The 16,852-nt window shown below is 52.5% G+C and overlaps 5 protein-coding genes across 5 annotated transcripts; 3 read left to right on the forward strand and 2 right to left on the reverse strand.

The window, feature by feature from the left end:
• Nucleotides 1-245: 245 nt before the first annotated feature.
• CABS01_04012 (major facilitator superfamily transporter) lies at nt 246-1,876 on the forward strand (the record flags this gene model as incomplete). Its single annotated transcript, XM_060537384.1, has 2 exons — nt 246-652; nt 703-1,876. The coding sequence occupies 2 exons, from the start codon at nt 246-248 to the stop codon at nt 1,874-1,876; spliced, it is 1,581 nt and encodes a 526-aa protein (XP_060391642.1).
• A 447-nt stretch (nt 1,877-2,323) lies between these two features.
• Nucleotides 2,324-2,725, reverse strand: CABS01_04013 (uncharacterized protein; the record flags this gene model as incomplete). The annotated part of the gene is made up of 1 exon (XM_060537385.1): nt 2,324-2,725. One exon carries the CDS (start codon nt 2,723-2,725, stop codon nt 2,324-2,326), a length of 402 nt encoding a protein of 133 aa, XP_060391643.1.
• Nucleotides 2,726-3,406: 681 nt separating this feature from the next.
• On the reverse strand, nt 3,407-4,108 carry CABS01_04014 (uncharacterized protein; the record flags this gene model as incomplete). The annotated part of the gene is made up of 1 exon (XM_060537386.1): nt 3,407-4,108. The coding sequence occupies one exon, from the start codon at nt 4,106-4,108 to the stop codon at nt 3,407-3,409; it is 702 nt and encodes a 233-aa protein (XP_060391644.1).
• A 1,119-nt stretch (nt 4,109-5,227) lies between these two features.
• CABS01_04015 (glycosyl hydrolase family 3) lies at nt 5,228-8,035 on the forward strand (the record flags this gene model as incomplete). The annotated part of the gene is made up of 5 exons (XM_060537387.1): nt 5,228-5,365; nt 5,417-5,464; nt 5,559-6,525; nt 6,578-7,254; nt 7,334-8,035. 5 exons carry the CDS (start codon nt 5,228-5,230, stop codon nt 8,033-8,035), a joined length of 2,532 nt encoding a protein of 843 aa, XP_060391645.1.
• Nucleotides 8,036-11,432: 3,397 nt separating this feature from the next.
• Nucleotides 11,433-14,270, forward strand: CABS01_04016 (uncharacterized protein; the record flags this gene model as incomplete). The annotated part of the gene is made up of 3 exons (XM_060537388.1): nt 11,433-11,514; nt 11,602-11,686; nt 11,759-14,270. The coding sequence occupies 3 exons, from the start codon at nt 11,433-11,435 to the stop codon at nt 14,268-14,270; spliced, it is 2,679 nt and encodes an 892-aa protein (XP_060391646.1).
• Nucleotides 14,271-16,852: the final 2,582 nt, after the last annotated feature.

A 16,852-nucleotide genomic window follows, 5' to 3' on the forward strand; every position in this document is an offset into this window, starting at 1 on the left:
TTGGATCGCGACATCGAAAATCACTTCATTCGGAAGAATTCGCCCAACTTTTCCTTGACGACTTGAATCGCAATGATGGTTTCCTTTAGCTAATACAACCGAGATGGCTCTTTATATAGTCATGAAGCAGCGCCTCGTCTTTTACCAGATAAGACTTCCTGATCTCGCTCACGAGGTCATTTCCACCCTCTTATATTTCGGGGGTCTTCAGTCTTTGCTTGCTGGTAAATGTCACTGAAGCCACAATGGGCGAACCCACATCAGTGACTTTGTCGACACCCAGGCCTGGGACCGAGGAACCCATCAACTATGGCCCCCCACAAGAAGGCATCTTTAAGCACATCTCGAAGATCATTCCGTACTTTCGCGACCCTAGAAATGTCCTAGTCTTCAAACTAGACGTCATGCTGCTTGCATGGATGTTCCTAGCAGGCATCATGAAGGAAATGGATCAGTCTGCCACAACCCAAGCCTACGTCTCCGGCATGCGAGAGTCCCTCAGCCTATACGGCAATGAGCTTGTCGAATTCAATACCTTTTTCTCAATTGGGTATGCTCTGGGCTTGGTACCTGGCCAGTTGATACAGACAAGATTCCGTCCCTCAATGTTCCTTCCATTCTGTGAGATGAGCTGGGGGCTGCTGGTACTCTTGTAAGTCTCTAACATCTTTCTTATCGAACGCCATCTCACCACTAGCGCAGCACATACAAAGCCCCGAATGCGCAAACGATCTTCGGTCTCCGGTTCTTCCTCGGACTATTCTCGTCTGCCTTCTGGCCAAGCGTCGTCGCCCTCATATTCAACTGGTACACCCCCGCCGAGCTCGCCGTCCGAGTCGCCTGCTTCACAGTGTGTGACGTTGCCGGCGCGATGTTCCTCGGTGCTCTGCAAGCAGCTCTGTTTCGCGACATGAACGGTGTTCATGGCCTCGCCGGCTGGCAGTGGCTCTTCATCATCGCCGGCTCCGTCACAGTGGGCCAGGGCCTCATAGCCTTCGTCACCGTGCCCGACTCGCCAGCGAATACGCGCGCCATCTATCTCACTGAGAACGAGAAACGCCTGGCTCGTGAGAGGATGGGAAACTCTGGCGTCAACACATCCAAGCGCATTCCGGCATCCGTACTCCGCCAAAAGCTGCGAAAGCTTATCGTTCATCCAGTCACGTACTTCTACCTCTTCTCTTTTGCCTTTGGGGCTTGGGCTCATAGGGCAAATTCCTACTTTGTCCTATACCTCGAAAGCATCAAAGACTCAGCCGGCAACCGCGTTTATGACACGTACCAGGTCAACATCCTGCCCTTGGGTGGGTACGCCTTGCAAATTGTCACCAATATTGGTCTCAACTGGCTTTCCGACTGGAAGCGTTGGCGTTGGCAGATAAGCATTTTCTCTGCCGCAGCTCACGGCATCTGTCTAGCAGTCTTATGTGGGTGGCCGTCTGATCACAAAGTCATCCTTGCATTTTACTTCCTCACGTATGGCACCAACGCCGGTGGCCCATCGCTCATAGCATGGATGGCTGAGATACTCCGAAAGGAGCCCGAGGCTCGTTCCATTATTGTGGCCTTGACTGTCACAGTCGTCTACATTGGCCATGCGACTATACCACTGGGGGCCTTTCGCGTCGCAGACGCTCCAAGATACCCTATCGGATTCCCTCTTACAACTGCGTTCACCGTGGCTACAATTTTTACCCAGCTGAGTATGTTGTGGTGGGATAGACGACATCCACAGATGGCAGAGTACGGGTATGAGCCAGCCATCAGTGCCCAAGGTTTGTCGGACGAGGAGAACGCCAAAGTTGCTGAATCGGAAGCTCCTGTCGATGTAGGTAACGATAAATCAGCTCAGATCTCGGGTACGAAAGAGCTGTAGATCTACTTTTGACAAAATTGACATACATATGAGACCTTGTGTTCACTGTATTCGACGGAGAAGGTGCACAAGAGTGGGCCTTCCTTCCTTCCCTAGTAGGCATATTCTGTTTATTCCGCCTGCACCCAGCCTCGATGCCCACATGATGAACAAAAATGCTTCATTCTGTCACCAAGGCCTGTGTCGTAGCGGAGAATGTCATCGCAGTGATTGAATAGCTCCGCACGCATAGGTCCCGGGTTCGAGTCCCGTATTGTTCTTGTAAAACTCCTTGCATCGTTACACCTGAGGCTGGTAAGAGTCTCCTCGGATCTTTCGTAGGCTCCCTGTGTTGGGGGCTGAGCTTTTTGCATCTAAGTAGGCAATTAGAACATCAGGACGACAGTGTATGTTTGTGTTTTTTCTGAGGGCTTGATTGGTTGATTGGTTGAACTCTACCTACTCAAATTAAGCTGACCATCCCAGTCGAGGATCTGAAGAGGTCAGACATACGAATCCCACCACGACCAAAATAACGAACATCACCCAAGCACATAGCTCCTTGCTTTCCGATATCTCATAAGAGGGATCAGTAGAGGAAGTAGATGCTGGTCTCTGGCCGACCTCAATATCTGCTGGAACTAATCTGTATCTGTGGGTGGTTCCTTCAGCATCCACAAGGTAGAGCTGCGGAGACTTCATACAAGGCCCTGCGGCCCAGCTTCGATGAAATGGTTGACTTTGTCTCTGCGATGATGCATTATTTTGGGTGGGAAACGTTCCATAAGAAGCAGCAGGTAGTTCAAAATCTTGTGGGCAGTCCAACAAGGTCGAGCATGATTCGTCTCCCGAGTCAGAAGAATTCGACATTTTTGCTTTTAGATCGTTGTGATCTGAGATCGGCTTTGAAATTCACTGGCGGCTAATGTAGATACCAGGATGATGGGACCCAGTGCTCCAGTGACAAGTTTGGGGCCGAGGGGATGGGGAGGTAAAGACTGCTAATTTCATGGTCTCCGGGGTTTTTATAAGCGTGGTAGCACATAAGACACCAACAGCAGGTTGACGGTCGTACCAAACGCAGCGATCTGTGTATTGACAAAGCAAATGAACATGGGTTCTCGCAAATTGTTCTCGTGTCGCACCGGGAAAGCCTGGTCTCTGCCCCCTACTCTCCCCACGAATGAAGGTAGAGCCAGAGAACCTTTGAACCCTTGTTCTGATTCCCTGGGATAAAAGTCAAACACGAGCAGCGGGTTTGTGGACGAAAGACCCGCGTCATTTTGGTATTGGTGGTAGAATGCCGCAAGAATTTTGCATTACATATGCATTGCTTCGAGTTAGACAGTAAACACACCCTCCAGCTGAAATCTTAACATCAATTAATTGCCCGTGATTTTCAGTCTCTGCTTTCGTAAGCTTTTGGTACGTGATGTGGTAGAGTAGCTGCCAAAAACCACGACCCGTGGTTCCTATGCCCCAAAGATCGTCGTAAGCAATTAGGCACACGACTATGGATGAGAGAAAACAGTAATCTGCAAATAAATCCCGTCAATATTTTTTCATCTCTGGGTAGTGAATACTACGATTTGTGTGCAACGCCGTGGCATCACGAGTAGAGTTCAGACAGGGAAGTGTGGGGAGAGGTCTGGTCGAGAGGCCTACCACAATGATAATGGCAATCACCACCATCAGAGAAAAGAATATGACATATTCCACATTTCTGATCCCAGAAGAATTTTCCATCGAGTCAATTATGGAGAGAATGGAGCCTTCAAAATGGCGTGGGTGAATATTGCGTTTCGGAACTTGGAGTTGTTGGCTTGATTTCTCCCTGTCACCAAGAAGATCTTCAAGACTTTCCAGATCTTGTCTCGGGTCTTCCACGGCTTGATTCTTTTCGACTTCTGCCGGCACGAGGCGATACTTTTTGTAATTCCCTTGGCTGTTGATTAAATAAAGCTCGGGAATATTGGCAATCGATGGTCCCGCTACTGAATGGTTGGCTTGCTCCTGGTAACGAGTCTGGTCTCTTCGCCTTCGTTTCTTCATGTTGCGATCATTCTCACGTCCGCCGCTTATCGGAGCCAGGCAAACGCGATCCGACAGGGCATCTTGGCCAGAACTGTCCAAGTTCCAGTCAAATAAGGTAGACATGTCGGAATCATCATGGGTGTCTGCATATGATTGACACTCGGTTCCAGACCGGTCGCCAGAGTCGAAAAGGACATCGTCATTAGATGAGTCCGACATCCCCAAGTGTATGATTGTTGAGGGCGGTGAAGATTATAGTCGCTTTGCGGAGAGAAGCAAGAGTAAGGGAAATACTTGTTGTCAAAGGGCATGCAAACAACTGTGCACTTATTTATGAGACGCATGAAGGTGATCATTTCATGAAGGTAAACTCGGAATCTGTTAAGGCAACAAAGGATTGCTTGCTAATTGCGTAACAGCGTTGATGTTTCAACTCATGCAGCTATCCGCAGAATTACAACAACATCGAAGGGCCAAGAAGCAAACACCATGGATCTGCAATTCACATTTCGATCCAGACCTGTCTATCATTTTAGAGACACTTCTGGCCTGTGGGTGACAGATGTTACTAAACTGCCAAAACCTTTTGACCGTGCTGGGCGTTATCGCAATGAGGAAGCGACGCATTTGCTCACCGAATATGGTCCCACTTTGTCTTGCGGTCTCATTGTGCTACTCTACACGATGTCTAGTATTGGCTCAAAGATCATAGAGAAAGTACAAGAGCTCGTTGCCTACGCTTACCGCTCAACTTACACGCAGGCTTTTCTCCGAGCGAAGGCGCTCCACTCTCTTTGTCACAAGACCTTTGCTTACTATAATTCTGATGTCGCGTGGATTGCAGATGGAATAAAGTACGGCCGCTTCGTAAATCCCAATCCATCATCGCTCCTCCGGTGATATATATCTCCGCATTTCGCAGAGCGGAGTCAGCGACTGGTCCCGGGACTGGATCGGATGTGGTATTTGCGGGGCCCCGTGGACTCCGGAAGTCTCCGGACAGGGTTCCGGCTGGCGCGGGTTTAGCCTAAATGCGCCGAATGTACCGAAGTGATCGAATCAAGGCAAGTTTTGCTCACGCGTGACAGGAGACTCCGTCGCGTTTACCGACGATACTCCGAGACGGCCCGCTCATCCTACGGGGAAGGACAGTATTTCGGCGGTTTTTGTGCTTCGGACTCGGGTCTGTGCTGACCGAATCCCTAGATGACACCGCATAATATTGACCGGAAGGCCACTTGAAGCTTGATAGCTGTCCGAGATTACCGGGCTTTCCAAATTCCCCTAACTTCAATCACTTGAGCTTCGTCAGATCAAGGAATTATCAGTATCGTCGAGATGGCTGCTGAGTTCACCCCCCTCGACGTCGAGGCGTTGATCAAGCAAATGACCTGGGACGAGAAGACCGAATTGCTTGCTGGGCAGGGATCTTTCCGAACGACCGGTCTACCTCATCGCCAAATACCAGATCTCATTGTTAGCCGGCACTTTGCCTAGGGATGAGCATCTTGCTAACCTCCCGTGCAGACCTCAGACGGCCCTCATGGCATCCGAGGACGTCGTTCTTTTGCTCGTGTTAGTCCAAGTCCTTGATCGCTCTGGGCGATGAGAAGCCTTCAAGTTTGACCATTCTTTGGCTCCGATACTGATAAATGAGTTTCTTCCCCAGAACCCGAGCCCCATGCTGCCCTCTGCCACTGGTATGGGCGCAACTTTCAACGCCGAATTATTGCACAAGGTCGGCAATCTTCTTGGAGAGGAGGCAAGAGCCAGAGGGGTGCATGTGCTGTTGGCACCTACCATCTGCCTCCAGCGTTCACCATTATTCGGACGTGGCTTCGAGGCGTTCGCCGAAGATCCCTTCCTGAGCGGTATTCTCGGAGCAGCCTACATCAACGGCGTGCAAGAACGAGGTGTTGCAACGAGTGTCAAGCATTATGCCGCGCACGATCAGTCGGACAATTCCATTGAAGACAATGTCTGCATGACGCAGCGGACTTTGAGGGAGATCCATCTAATGCCATTCCAACTCGTCATGCGCGACTCAGATCCCTGGACCTTTATGACCTCTTACAACAAGATCAATGGTATTCACGTTAGCGAAGACCCTTTGCTGCTGAAGCAGGTTCTTCGAGATGAATGGGGCTTCAAGGGACTCGTCATGAGCGACTGGTTTGGTACTTACAGCACCTCTGAAGCCATCAACGCCGGGCTTGATCTGGAGATGCCCGGGCCCACACAATGGAGAGGCAAGTGTCTAAGTCTAGCTATTAACAGCCGCAAAGTCGCGCGTACGACAGTTGACGAGGCTGTTCGGAATGTTCTCAATTTGGTGAACAAAGTGAAGGATACGAAACCGGCTGGCTATTTCGCGGCGTCGAATACACCCGAGCAGCAGGCTCTGATTCGTCAACTGGTCGCTGAAAGCATCGTCTTGCTAAAGAATGATTGCAAGGTGCTCCCAATCACAAAACCAAAAGGGAAGACAATCGGATTGATTGGCGATCATGTCAAGAACCCTGCTTTGAGTGGAGGCGGCAGTGCAGAGGTTGAGCCTTACTACTCCGTGACACCTTACGATGCTATTGTCGAGGCAGTTGGAACGGAAAACGTATCATATGCCCTTGGTTGCCATTGTAAGGTTTCACTCAACATACTTGGGGTATTTGATATTAACAGCAGTCGCAGCCTTCAGATTCAGCCCACTTCTAAAGAATTTAATGCCTCAGCAGTCACAGCACAAAGGGTTTGGGTGGTCAGTTGAGATCTTTGAGGAGAATCCGGACGAGAACCCTAACGCAGAAGTACTCGTGACGGCTCACGCCCAGAAAGAACTCATAGATGTGCCCGAGAGTTTCCACGCGTCGCTTCCAAAGAAGTTTTACGTCAGAGCCCGGGCTATATACACGCCTTCCGTCACGAGCCCCTTCAGATTCGGCTTCAGTACATCGGGGAAAGGCAAGCTCAAAATAGACGGGAAGGATGTCATCGATTTATGGACGGACCAGCCGCCGAAAACAGGGCCTACGCCTTGCTTCAACAGGCTTTCCATGGAGAAGTTTTGCAACACAGATGTGGTTGAGGGTCTAACCCTCGAACTTGAGGTTGTTCAAGTAAACGAGGACCTCTCAGGAGGTGTTGGCACAGCTTTGACCCTTGCAGGCCGCGTTGGTGGATTTGAGCTCATTGATGAGGAGGTCGCCATCAAAGAAGCTGCAAACTTGGCCAAGGAAGTCGATATTCCTATCGTTGTGACTGGACTGTCATCAGATTTCGAGTATGAAGGGGCCGACCGAAAGCACCTCAGACTGCCAGGCCGCGTCGACGATCTAATCGAAGCAGTGCTTCAAGCCAATCCAAATGCTGTAAGTAGCTTCCCTTCTTGGCCGAACACACGAGGGCAACCGCGAGTTACAAATGTTCGATACTAACACATCCTCACAGGTAATTATCACTCAATCAGGGTGTCCAATTGAGATGCCGTGGGAATCGAAAGCAGCTACCTTGGTGCACGCATGGTTCGGCGGCCAGGAGACAGGCCATGGCCTCGCAGACGTTCTCTTCGGCAAAGCCAATCCCTCCGGCCGCCTATCTCAGACGTTCCCTGTGTCCATCAAGCATACCCCCGCATATCTCTCATTCTCAAAGTCTGACTACGATATCGTGTACGGTGAGGGGGTCTTCATCGGCCACCGCTACTACGAATCAGTTGACAGAGATCCGCTCTTCTACTTCGGCCAAGGCCTGTCCTACTCAAAGTTTGAGTACTCGAAGCTTGAGGTGCCAAAGACATTTGAGCCGACGGAAGATTACAAAATGAAGGTCTTGGTTGACGTAAAAAACACGGGTCCTTACGACGGAGCGGAGGTTGTCCAGGTCTACATCCACGATCCAGAGAGTACGCTGCTGAGGCCTGTCCGAGAGCTCAAGGCGTTTTCCAAACCTTTCTTGTCTGTCAATGAGACAAAGACTGTTGAGGTTGTGCTCGATAAGTACTCACTTTCGTACTGGTCGCAGGAGAGGTCCAGGTGGATTGCTGAAGCAGGAGACTACGTTGTCATTATTGCCTCAAGCTCCAAACCGCAGGACGAGATCCTGCGGGCCACTTTTAACTTGCCCGAGACCTTTTTCTGGGAGGGCGTCTGATTGCGCGCATTTAAACAGCTAGAGTAGAGGGCATTGAGGCAACGAGGGTGTTGAGTCAACTTCACACGTTGACGCCTAAAGTGCAACATGGATGATCTAGACTTCATGTGTAGAGATAGTCGAAAACCCCTAGCTCCGCATGTTCTAAATTTCACATGTAAACATCAGGATACTTATTCCTCGAGAAAGGCCTGCAATGTGCTTTGAATCTGGTCGTCAACAGCATAGGCCACCTTTAGCTATAGGACTATTTGGGAAATAGCAACTCGACCCACGAGCAGCAGGAACGGCTTCAGGACTCGCAAGCTCATCCGTCTTCTCTGTGGGAAGTTTTATGCTCGTGATACCCTGCTTTGGATCTTGAACTGCTTGCATTTTCCGAGACTCGGACTCGATAAACTCCAACATTCCAGACAGTGTCGCAGAATATTACCCCTCTATTTGGTGGGCCCGACTTGAGTCAATGATGACACTGGAACCTTCCCTGGTTCATTTGAGATTTCTGTAAGGTTCATTGGGGTCACTGCGGAGGTTGCGCTCTTTCATCGATAGCAAGGGATGTGCTTTCGACCCTTTCATGGCCTCACCTAGCATTGAACCATCCTCCCACAAACGATGCTCTGTTTCGATGTCGACGGTAAGCATCACGGAAAGATCTGATCGGGTGAAATCGAACCGGAACAATATCCTTGGCTCTCTCGCTAAAGCTAGTGGGGAGGCGGCAAGAGGTCCCGTGGAATGCGGCCTGGCAGTTGAATCGCGTCACCAAAGACATCGTCTCCCTTCTCAGCACCACCTTGCACAGTCGCACATAGGGCGACTGGATCCTCTCTTTCAGCTGCTTGCCGTCTAATGGCGCCGTTACAGATCTAAGACCGTTGAGTTAAAATGGAAATATTGCAGATCTCTCAGATGTTGGCTCGATGATACCAGTGGCTCGTTGCTTGCTGGAAGCGAGCTTGTCAGCGGCTTTTCCGAGGGATCAGATCGGTCGACCACGATGGAAACTCGCGCACACACACGATCTTAGTTATATGCGGACTTGGCAGGAGCGGTGACCTCCGGAAAATGATCGACTCACTGGTAAACGTATGAGTTGTTGAGCTTCAGCCTTTTCCTTGTCAGCCAGCCAGGACATCGGAATATTACCCCAAAAAGACGATGGGAGATGAATCGACGTACCCGCCAAATAAACTCAAGGCCGACATAGGCCCAGATCATCGCGAAATCAGATGCCATGTTCCTCAGCCTTCGTATACTGGACCCATCGTCTCAACGCGCGTGGCGACATTGATCTGCCAAGCGTTGTGCCAGAAGCCGAGTTGTCACTTTGACTCTCACATCTCACACAAGCTTTCGCACTTTGGGAGTCTCTCGCAGGAAGTTGTGGATATGGGTGCGCATCTGGCGGGCAGCGGATCTTGACTCCCACCGGGATGCGGGTGAGACCTCCGGCACGTTCGCGGTCTAGCCTGTGCGCAATACCCATACAATGTCTCGCGGGGATCCACGGCGATGATGACATGGAGCTATCCCTCGTGTTGTTATTTAGGGCACTTGTGCAAGACAAGGCCTCCACGAGCTGAACGGTAGTGATGGATCCAGGCCTAAGGAAGATTCGGTCTGTGAGGGATCACTAGGTACTGAGACGGCGAAACCACTCAATCTTGGAGCCATTGTCCGCGCAGAGAGTCATAACGACATCAGCTTGTGATAGGGAAAATTCGAAACGGCCTTGGCATAGGAACCAAAATTGCGGTCGGTCGATTGACGGTATGTGGAACTGGGGAAACAAGGCATTCCCATCTCCACAGCCCACTCTCTCGGTACCCCGGAGTTCGTCTCATTCGTTGAAATACAGGGTTAGTAATGAGAGATCGACTGGCACGTCATTTACCGTAATCCTGGGTTCATCCGGCATGAAAGAAGTGCTCATATTTGAGGCTCTGTGAGTCTGACACATATCTCGCAGGGAGACGACAAGCCGAGCCAATTTTTCCTATGCGGTCTCACGATTTTGACAACTTCACTTCAGCTTCTGCTCAACCAAAAAGATGGGGTGAAAAAAAAAATCCGGATTCACAGCCGTGGCGCGCTTGTTTCTCGTCTGCATCTTGATGCAGGGCTTTCTGAAGACCTTCATCAAAAAGTGACTCGCACGTGCAGGAAGCGTAGCTCTTAGTCGATTCACATAGCCCACTCTATCGCGCGAAAGCACGCTTTCTTTTCCGCAAATTCCATTGGGACCTGCAGCAGCGCAGGTCTTCTAGACTGAAAACCCTTTCTTTTTCTCGGCTTCCTAAGCCCAAGTTCCGCCCCTCCACGACCCAATCGCACAAAATCTGCTTAGTTTTCAACGTGTCGTGCGTGTGTCCCCGCGGCTGGGGTTCCACGAGGGGTAGGGGATCCTTTCACACTCTTAATCTCTCTCCCTTTCTTACACGGCTCTTGAGCTTCCCTTGCCAAGGGCCTACCAATGGCGTGCCATGGTCCGATGTCTGCATCTCGAACAGACAAATAATTTGGCCCTTGCAGCAAGCCGGACGGGTTCCTTGCAGCGCAGTTAATCTGAGGCACACCACCCATTAGAGCCAAGTGGCTAGTGAGGTCTCCCACAGGGATCCCACGGATCCTAGGGAACATCCTCTCATCACGCAAGCTTATCTACCTTTTTACATCTGTACGAGCCCTACCAGACCCAGGCGATGGACCCCCGGAGCTGTTCCGAGGCTGAGGAGACGGGTTTCTGCGAACCACGTAGCAGCGATCTACCTATTCATCCCGCCCGCATGGCAAGCACACCACTAAGCACGACGCTGATGCTAGTCAAGCCACTTTCGCTAGTGTCCGCAAGCTTGGTCTCGTCTCCAACGGACATGGCCAGGCAGGGATGCGGACTACCTACCTAATTCTCAGATTGCTTATGTCTCGATAGGCAAAGCAAGCAACAGACTGCGTATGACCTGCGAGTCGCGAGTCTATGATGGAGGAACCGCATAGCCAGCACTATCGCTGAGGCAATCGCGAGATGAACCAAGGGAAGAAGGAGTCTAAGACCCAGAAAAGACGCGATATTGGTGGCCGACTGTTGGCTCTCTGAACCCCACCATCCCTTGGTACACCGCGTTGGTTTCTGTGGAAGTCGCCATGGGAAGTGCTTTTTCCTATGCCGAGTCTCTTGATTTGATGCTCCTGGTGGTGCCTCTCTCAAGATGCCTCTGGGTGTATAAGACTTGGAGGTTTCCAGGCCCGGTTGTCTGGAATTGTTCTCATCTCCACACCAGCGCAGTCATCTCCTGCATCTCTTCCCATTGACAAGCTCCAGACATTCACTCTTTGCTCTTTTCGAAGTTCAAGAGTCACCAGTCTTTAAGAGGTCCAGTTACTAACAGCAGTCATGAAGCCTTCCACCTCTGCCGTGTTGGCCGCCCTCTTTGGGTCCGCCGCTGCTCAATGTAACAGGGACAACTGCCTGAGAGGTGAGTGATCGTCCACCCTTACCTCGACCCTGGAGGGCGATCTACAATAGAAGGGCCACATGGACTGACTTACACCCCCACGTGTAGCCATTGCTGCCAGTGCCTTCACCACCAGAAGCGGTACTGCCGACTGCTCTCGGTACCTGCAGGTGACCGTCTACCCCGGTGCCACGTAAGTGCCTCTATCACGAGCCCTCTCAACTCCTCCACTGCCCATCATCCAGAAGGACTAACACCTCAGCAGGACGACCACCACAACCGTGACGGTCCCGACCAGCGGAGTCTTCACCTCCACGGTGACTCTCACTTCCGGCGGCGGCGCCGGTCCTGTTGAGACCAGCCTCGTCGTCGAGACCGAGTTGGCCTCCTCTACAGCCACCTCCCTCGTCGGCGTCACCCAGACCACGACCGTCGCCACAGAGGTCGTCATCGTTCCCACCACTATCGTCGTCTCCTCTACCCGGACCCTCACCTTTGGCACCACCGAGATCACCACCATCGCCACCGAGACCCAGACCATCTTCGAGACCATTGCCCTCAAGAAGCGTCAGGCCGCCACGACCGCCATCTCCGCAAACACCTTCCCGGCCTACGCTTCCGCCTGCAGCTCCGTCGCCCGCTACGCCTCGGCCTGCTCGTGCCTCGGCGTCACGCCCAACACGGTGACCTCGGCCGTCGCCACCGCCACGGCAACCGTCTCGGTCCCGGCCACGATCCTGTCCACCTCTATCGTGACCGTCACCGTTTCCGGCAGCGGATCTCCCGGCTCCACGGCTCTCTCCACGACCACAACGACCTCGACCGCCGTCACCACCGTCCTCGCCACGTCCACGGCCTTGGAGGCGGTCACAGCCACGACCTCCGTCGGCAGCACGTCTACGGAAGTGGTTGAGGAGGTTACCTCTGTCACTGGTACTTTCTTTAACAACGCTACCTTCACCACCTTCGTTACCCGCACCACCTCGCTGCCTCCTATTTTCAACACAACTATTACCATTGGACCCTCGTCCACCACGTCCGAAACCGAGTCTTCCTCCACTGGTTCTACCATCTTTGACAGCACCAGCACTGAGGCTAGCTCATCCGCTCCCTCTTCCTCTTTCTTCCCCAACTCTACCATTATCTCTACTATTTCAGAGACCTCTTCCACCTTTACTTCTACTATTTTCCCCAACATCACTTCCACCGGATCCAGCTCGTTCCCCAGCGAGTCTTCCATCACCTCGACCTTCTTCCCCAACACCACAATCACGTCCGGGTCAACCACCATCACGTCGAGCTTCGCCTCCACCACCGTGTTCCCCAACACGACCACGTCCTCCGTTGAGAGCGAGTCGAGCACCGTCTTCCCTACCAGCAGCGGCTTCCCCAACACCACAATCACCTCTGGCAGCGAGACCTCGACCGTCTTCCCTACCACCACGCTCTTCCCGAACTCGACCACCTCCGAGACAGCCTCAGTCTCGCCCACCTTCTTCCCCAACAGCACGACTCTCACCTCTGGTAGCGAGTCCTCTGCCTTCCCTTCGTCGACTCTGTTCCCCAACACCACCACGGCCACCACCGCCACCGAGTCTTCTTCTACTTTCACTTCCATCTCTATCTCTAGCTTCTTCCCTAATGTGACTTCCACCGAGTCGACTTCCGCCTTCCCTACTTCCACTCTCTTCCCTAACGTCACCTCCACTGAGTCCTCCACGGTCTTCCCCTCATCCACCCTCTCCCCCAACACCACGACCCTGACCATCTCGGAGCCGTCTACGACTCTGACGTCCACCTCCACCTTCTTCCCCAACGTCTCTTCCACCGAGTCGTCGGCCCTGTCCTCCTCCACCGTGGCCCCCAACGCTACCCTGACCGTCATCACCTCGGGCACCGAGACCTCGACCCTGTTCCCCACGTCGACTCTCTTCCCGAACTCGACCGCCATTGAGTCCTCCACCATCACCTCCCTGACTTCTTCTGTTGGTCCTACCTTCTTCCCCAACAGCACCACCTTCACCGATGAACCCACCGTCACCATTAGCATCATCAGCTCCACCTCTACCGATGACGTGAGCTCTTCCACTTCCGCCTCCGAGACCTCTTCGTCAGCATCTTCCACCGCCGATGAGTCCTCCTCAACTTCTGCCTCCGCCAGCAGCACCTCCACCTCAGACATCTCCAGCACCGCCTCATCAACCTCCGCCTCAGCCTCCTCCAGCGCAAGCAGCACCTTCGTCACAAGCACCCTGACCACAGTCACCTCCTCCTCAACCTCCTCCTCCGCAACCCCGACCTCAACAGACGTCATCGCCCGCAACCTCTGCCTCAAGGTCGCAACCGGCCCCACGCCCGGCTCCGTCGTCGCCCTCGGCTCAAACCGCTTCACAATCAAGCCGGCCGGCACCGAAGCAGCCCTCTTCGACCTGAACCTCTCCACCGGCCAACTCTTCCAGACCAACGGCGAGCTCGTCGCCGTTCCGGCCCCTTACGCAGACGACAACCGCCCCGTCAACGGCTTCACCTCGCGCCAGACCCTGGTCCGCAAGCTCGCGCCCTTCGTCTGCGCCACAAACGGCCAGTCCCTCCTCGTCGGCGTCCCCCTCAACTGCACCGCCTCCGGCGACGACGGCGTCAACCAGAACACGTACTCGCGCTTCTTCTACAACAAGAACTCGGCCGACTCGGTCCTCCGCGTCGCGACCGCGGGTCGTCCCTTCACCAACAACAACCAGGCTATTACCCTGGCTCCCTTCAACCAGGGCGACTGCTAGATTCTTTCTTTGACCGTTCTCTGAAACTGGTTTTCTTTTTCCTTTTTGCAAAACAAATGACAGCCCACGAGGCTTGGAATCTCTGTACTTTTACCATGATTGGGCGGATTTGGGAGCCATAATCATGTACTATATACTTTGGACCCGCGTAATGGATAGCTCACTACATACACTCGTTACAAATTGAACACTTTCTTTTCTGATACATAAGCTTTCAATGACTTTTCCTGACCGCGTCGTGACATTCCGGGTTGACAAAACGACTTGAACGCTTGCCGACGGCATCAATGGGGTTGACCAGCAAAAAGTGAATGTCAAGATTGGTGCCTTGCTGGAGAGAATACAATTCTCCCGAGCTTCAGTCTAAATTTTCGGTCCTAAAGTCATTCCGAGTAGACGGTGTTGGTATTGTGGAATTATACGATTATTTTACATGATGGGTAACATTGCTAGTGAGTATTGACTGAACGAAATAACGTTTTCCTAATTCTTCGTTAGAAAAAACTCACGATAGGTCATCTGTTGTATCAAAGCAAAAAAAGCATTTCGTAAGCGGGATACATAGAAACAAGGAATGTCAAGAGCTGGTCTGCCAAGAATCCCAACTGGGCCGGCATAAATCCAGTTTCTTGACAACGATCGACTATGCGTTCCGGCCCTTCCGATCCCAGGGGTTCCGAAGGGCATTGCGGGTTTAGTTCCAACATTCATCCGATCCAGATCTCAAGAAACTTGAGCCTGCCGTCACTATCCTCTTCTTGACGAAAGCAAGGTCTCATTGTTGAGGTGAGGTTCGACACACGCGTCTGTCGTTGTCGCTCACGTGCCGCTGTTCGGCAGATTCCTGGCTCGGGCGGCGCGGGGGCCGCCGACCGGATCCGCAATCGGCCGGGGCGCAAGATCTAAGCCGGAGGGAGCCAGCCCTGCCCCGTGGCCCGTGGGCCAGGAGGCCTTTGCAGGACATCGGAAAGCCACCCGAAAATACCTACCTCGGCACGCTTCGATCCATTCAATCTAGACTGCAATTGACAATGCCACAGTGCTGGATGACGAAGATCGCTCATCAACCGTTCGTACGCCGACGGCAGCCAACATCGGAAAAAGAAAAAAGAAAAAAGAGGCTGTGCACTGCCGTGGTTCGTAACTTCGTACAGAAGTATTCGTAGTGTGCCCACTTTCCGTAAGCATGCTTTTGATCCGTCCGTTCGGTAGCTGTGAGCCACGTTCTCGTAGCATCGAACCGGCGCCCGCCCGATCGTACCTTGATTGAGGTGTCGAAAAATAGCAGGGCAGGTACCGCAATCGAGGCTGAAGCTTATAGCCAGATATCGAATCATTGTGACCAAGCGATCATGACGACCGAAACTTCTTTGATTGAATTCTAGCGTTGAAGCGGGAGCGGAAAAAGCTCGGGCGGGGGACTGAGAATGATGCAGAGGCTTGAAGGTGCAGGCTGCAGCTACGGACGCCTAAGACGAGTTATCCTAACTCTCATAAGAATCTTGCTACCTATTGGCTCGCAGATTTGATTTCAGCCCAGTCAACCGTCGATTGTGTGTGTCACTCGTGTCTGCACAGCTGCAGTCATAGTTGACGTTTGACGCCATGCAAAGGCTCTTGATCGAATCTTGATGCGTACAGTCAGGTAGGTCGACGGCGGCCAAACCGAGGGAAGAGATGGACGGCCACTAGGAGTTCCTAGACCTAACTCAACGGATACGCGCAACGGAAGCGAACCCGGCGACCGTCGCACTGTCCTGACGCAGGGACCGCAAAACTGGAACTCGATATGGAGGGCCCCGTCTGCGACGGTCAAGCTTTTTTCTTCTAAGGCCGCAAGGCCAACAATACGGAGAAGAGCGTGAGCCAATGGCCGGGGAAGTCTCCACTGGACGGGAACTATGTACACCTTGGATTTCCCAAACTGGAAGACGAAGACGGTGGGGCCGTTTCTTCCATCACCATGAGCTTTTTTTTTTTGTCCCTCCGTCTTTTCCCCCCCTCGAGGGTACGGCCATTTCACTTCTCCACTTTGCCAAGGAAGCTTCGCCACCACAAGAGGGGACCTTCAATTCGCAACTCACCGCGATGGAAGGAGGAAAAAAAGAATGGAGAAACGGCCAATTTAGTTCTTCATTTTCAGAGTTATTGGCCTAGGTCATGACGGCGAGTCATCCAGATCATGGTGGGATAATCGTCGCATGGCTTTGTCAGCCCTGACCGTCTCGCGCTGTCTTTCTACTTCACGGCGGATGGAGAGGCAAGCAATACTGATCGAAAAATACCCGTCGTATAATATGTACGCCGTACTATCTATGCGTTGTGTTACGGATGCTTTAGTGGCTGTGATGCTGAATTCGTTGCGAGATTGGCGTATGAGTGTGAAATGTGAAATGCAGGGGGCAGATGTGGGTTCTTGGCACCGCCATGAATCAGAGGGAAACGAATTCGTGATGGGCAGCCGAGGGGACTCACGGCCAACAGGAGACGTGACGAACACTGGTGGAACGTGATAATAAACAGACTGAGCCATTCGGTCCACGGGAAACATTGGATGGCGGGCGGCATGTGGGAATGGCGGC

The sequence above is a fragment of the Colletotrichum abscissum genome, assembly GCF_030869225.1.
Source record: "Colletotrichum abscissum strain IMI 504890 chromosome Unknown Scaffold_7.1, whole genome shotgun sequence".
NCBI classification, from domain to species: domain Eukaryota; kingdom Fungi; phylum Ascomycota; class Sordariomycetes; order Glomerellales; family Glomerellaceae; genus Colletotrichum; species Colletotrichum abscissum.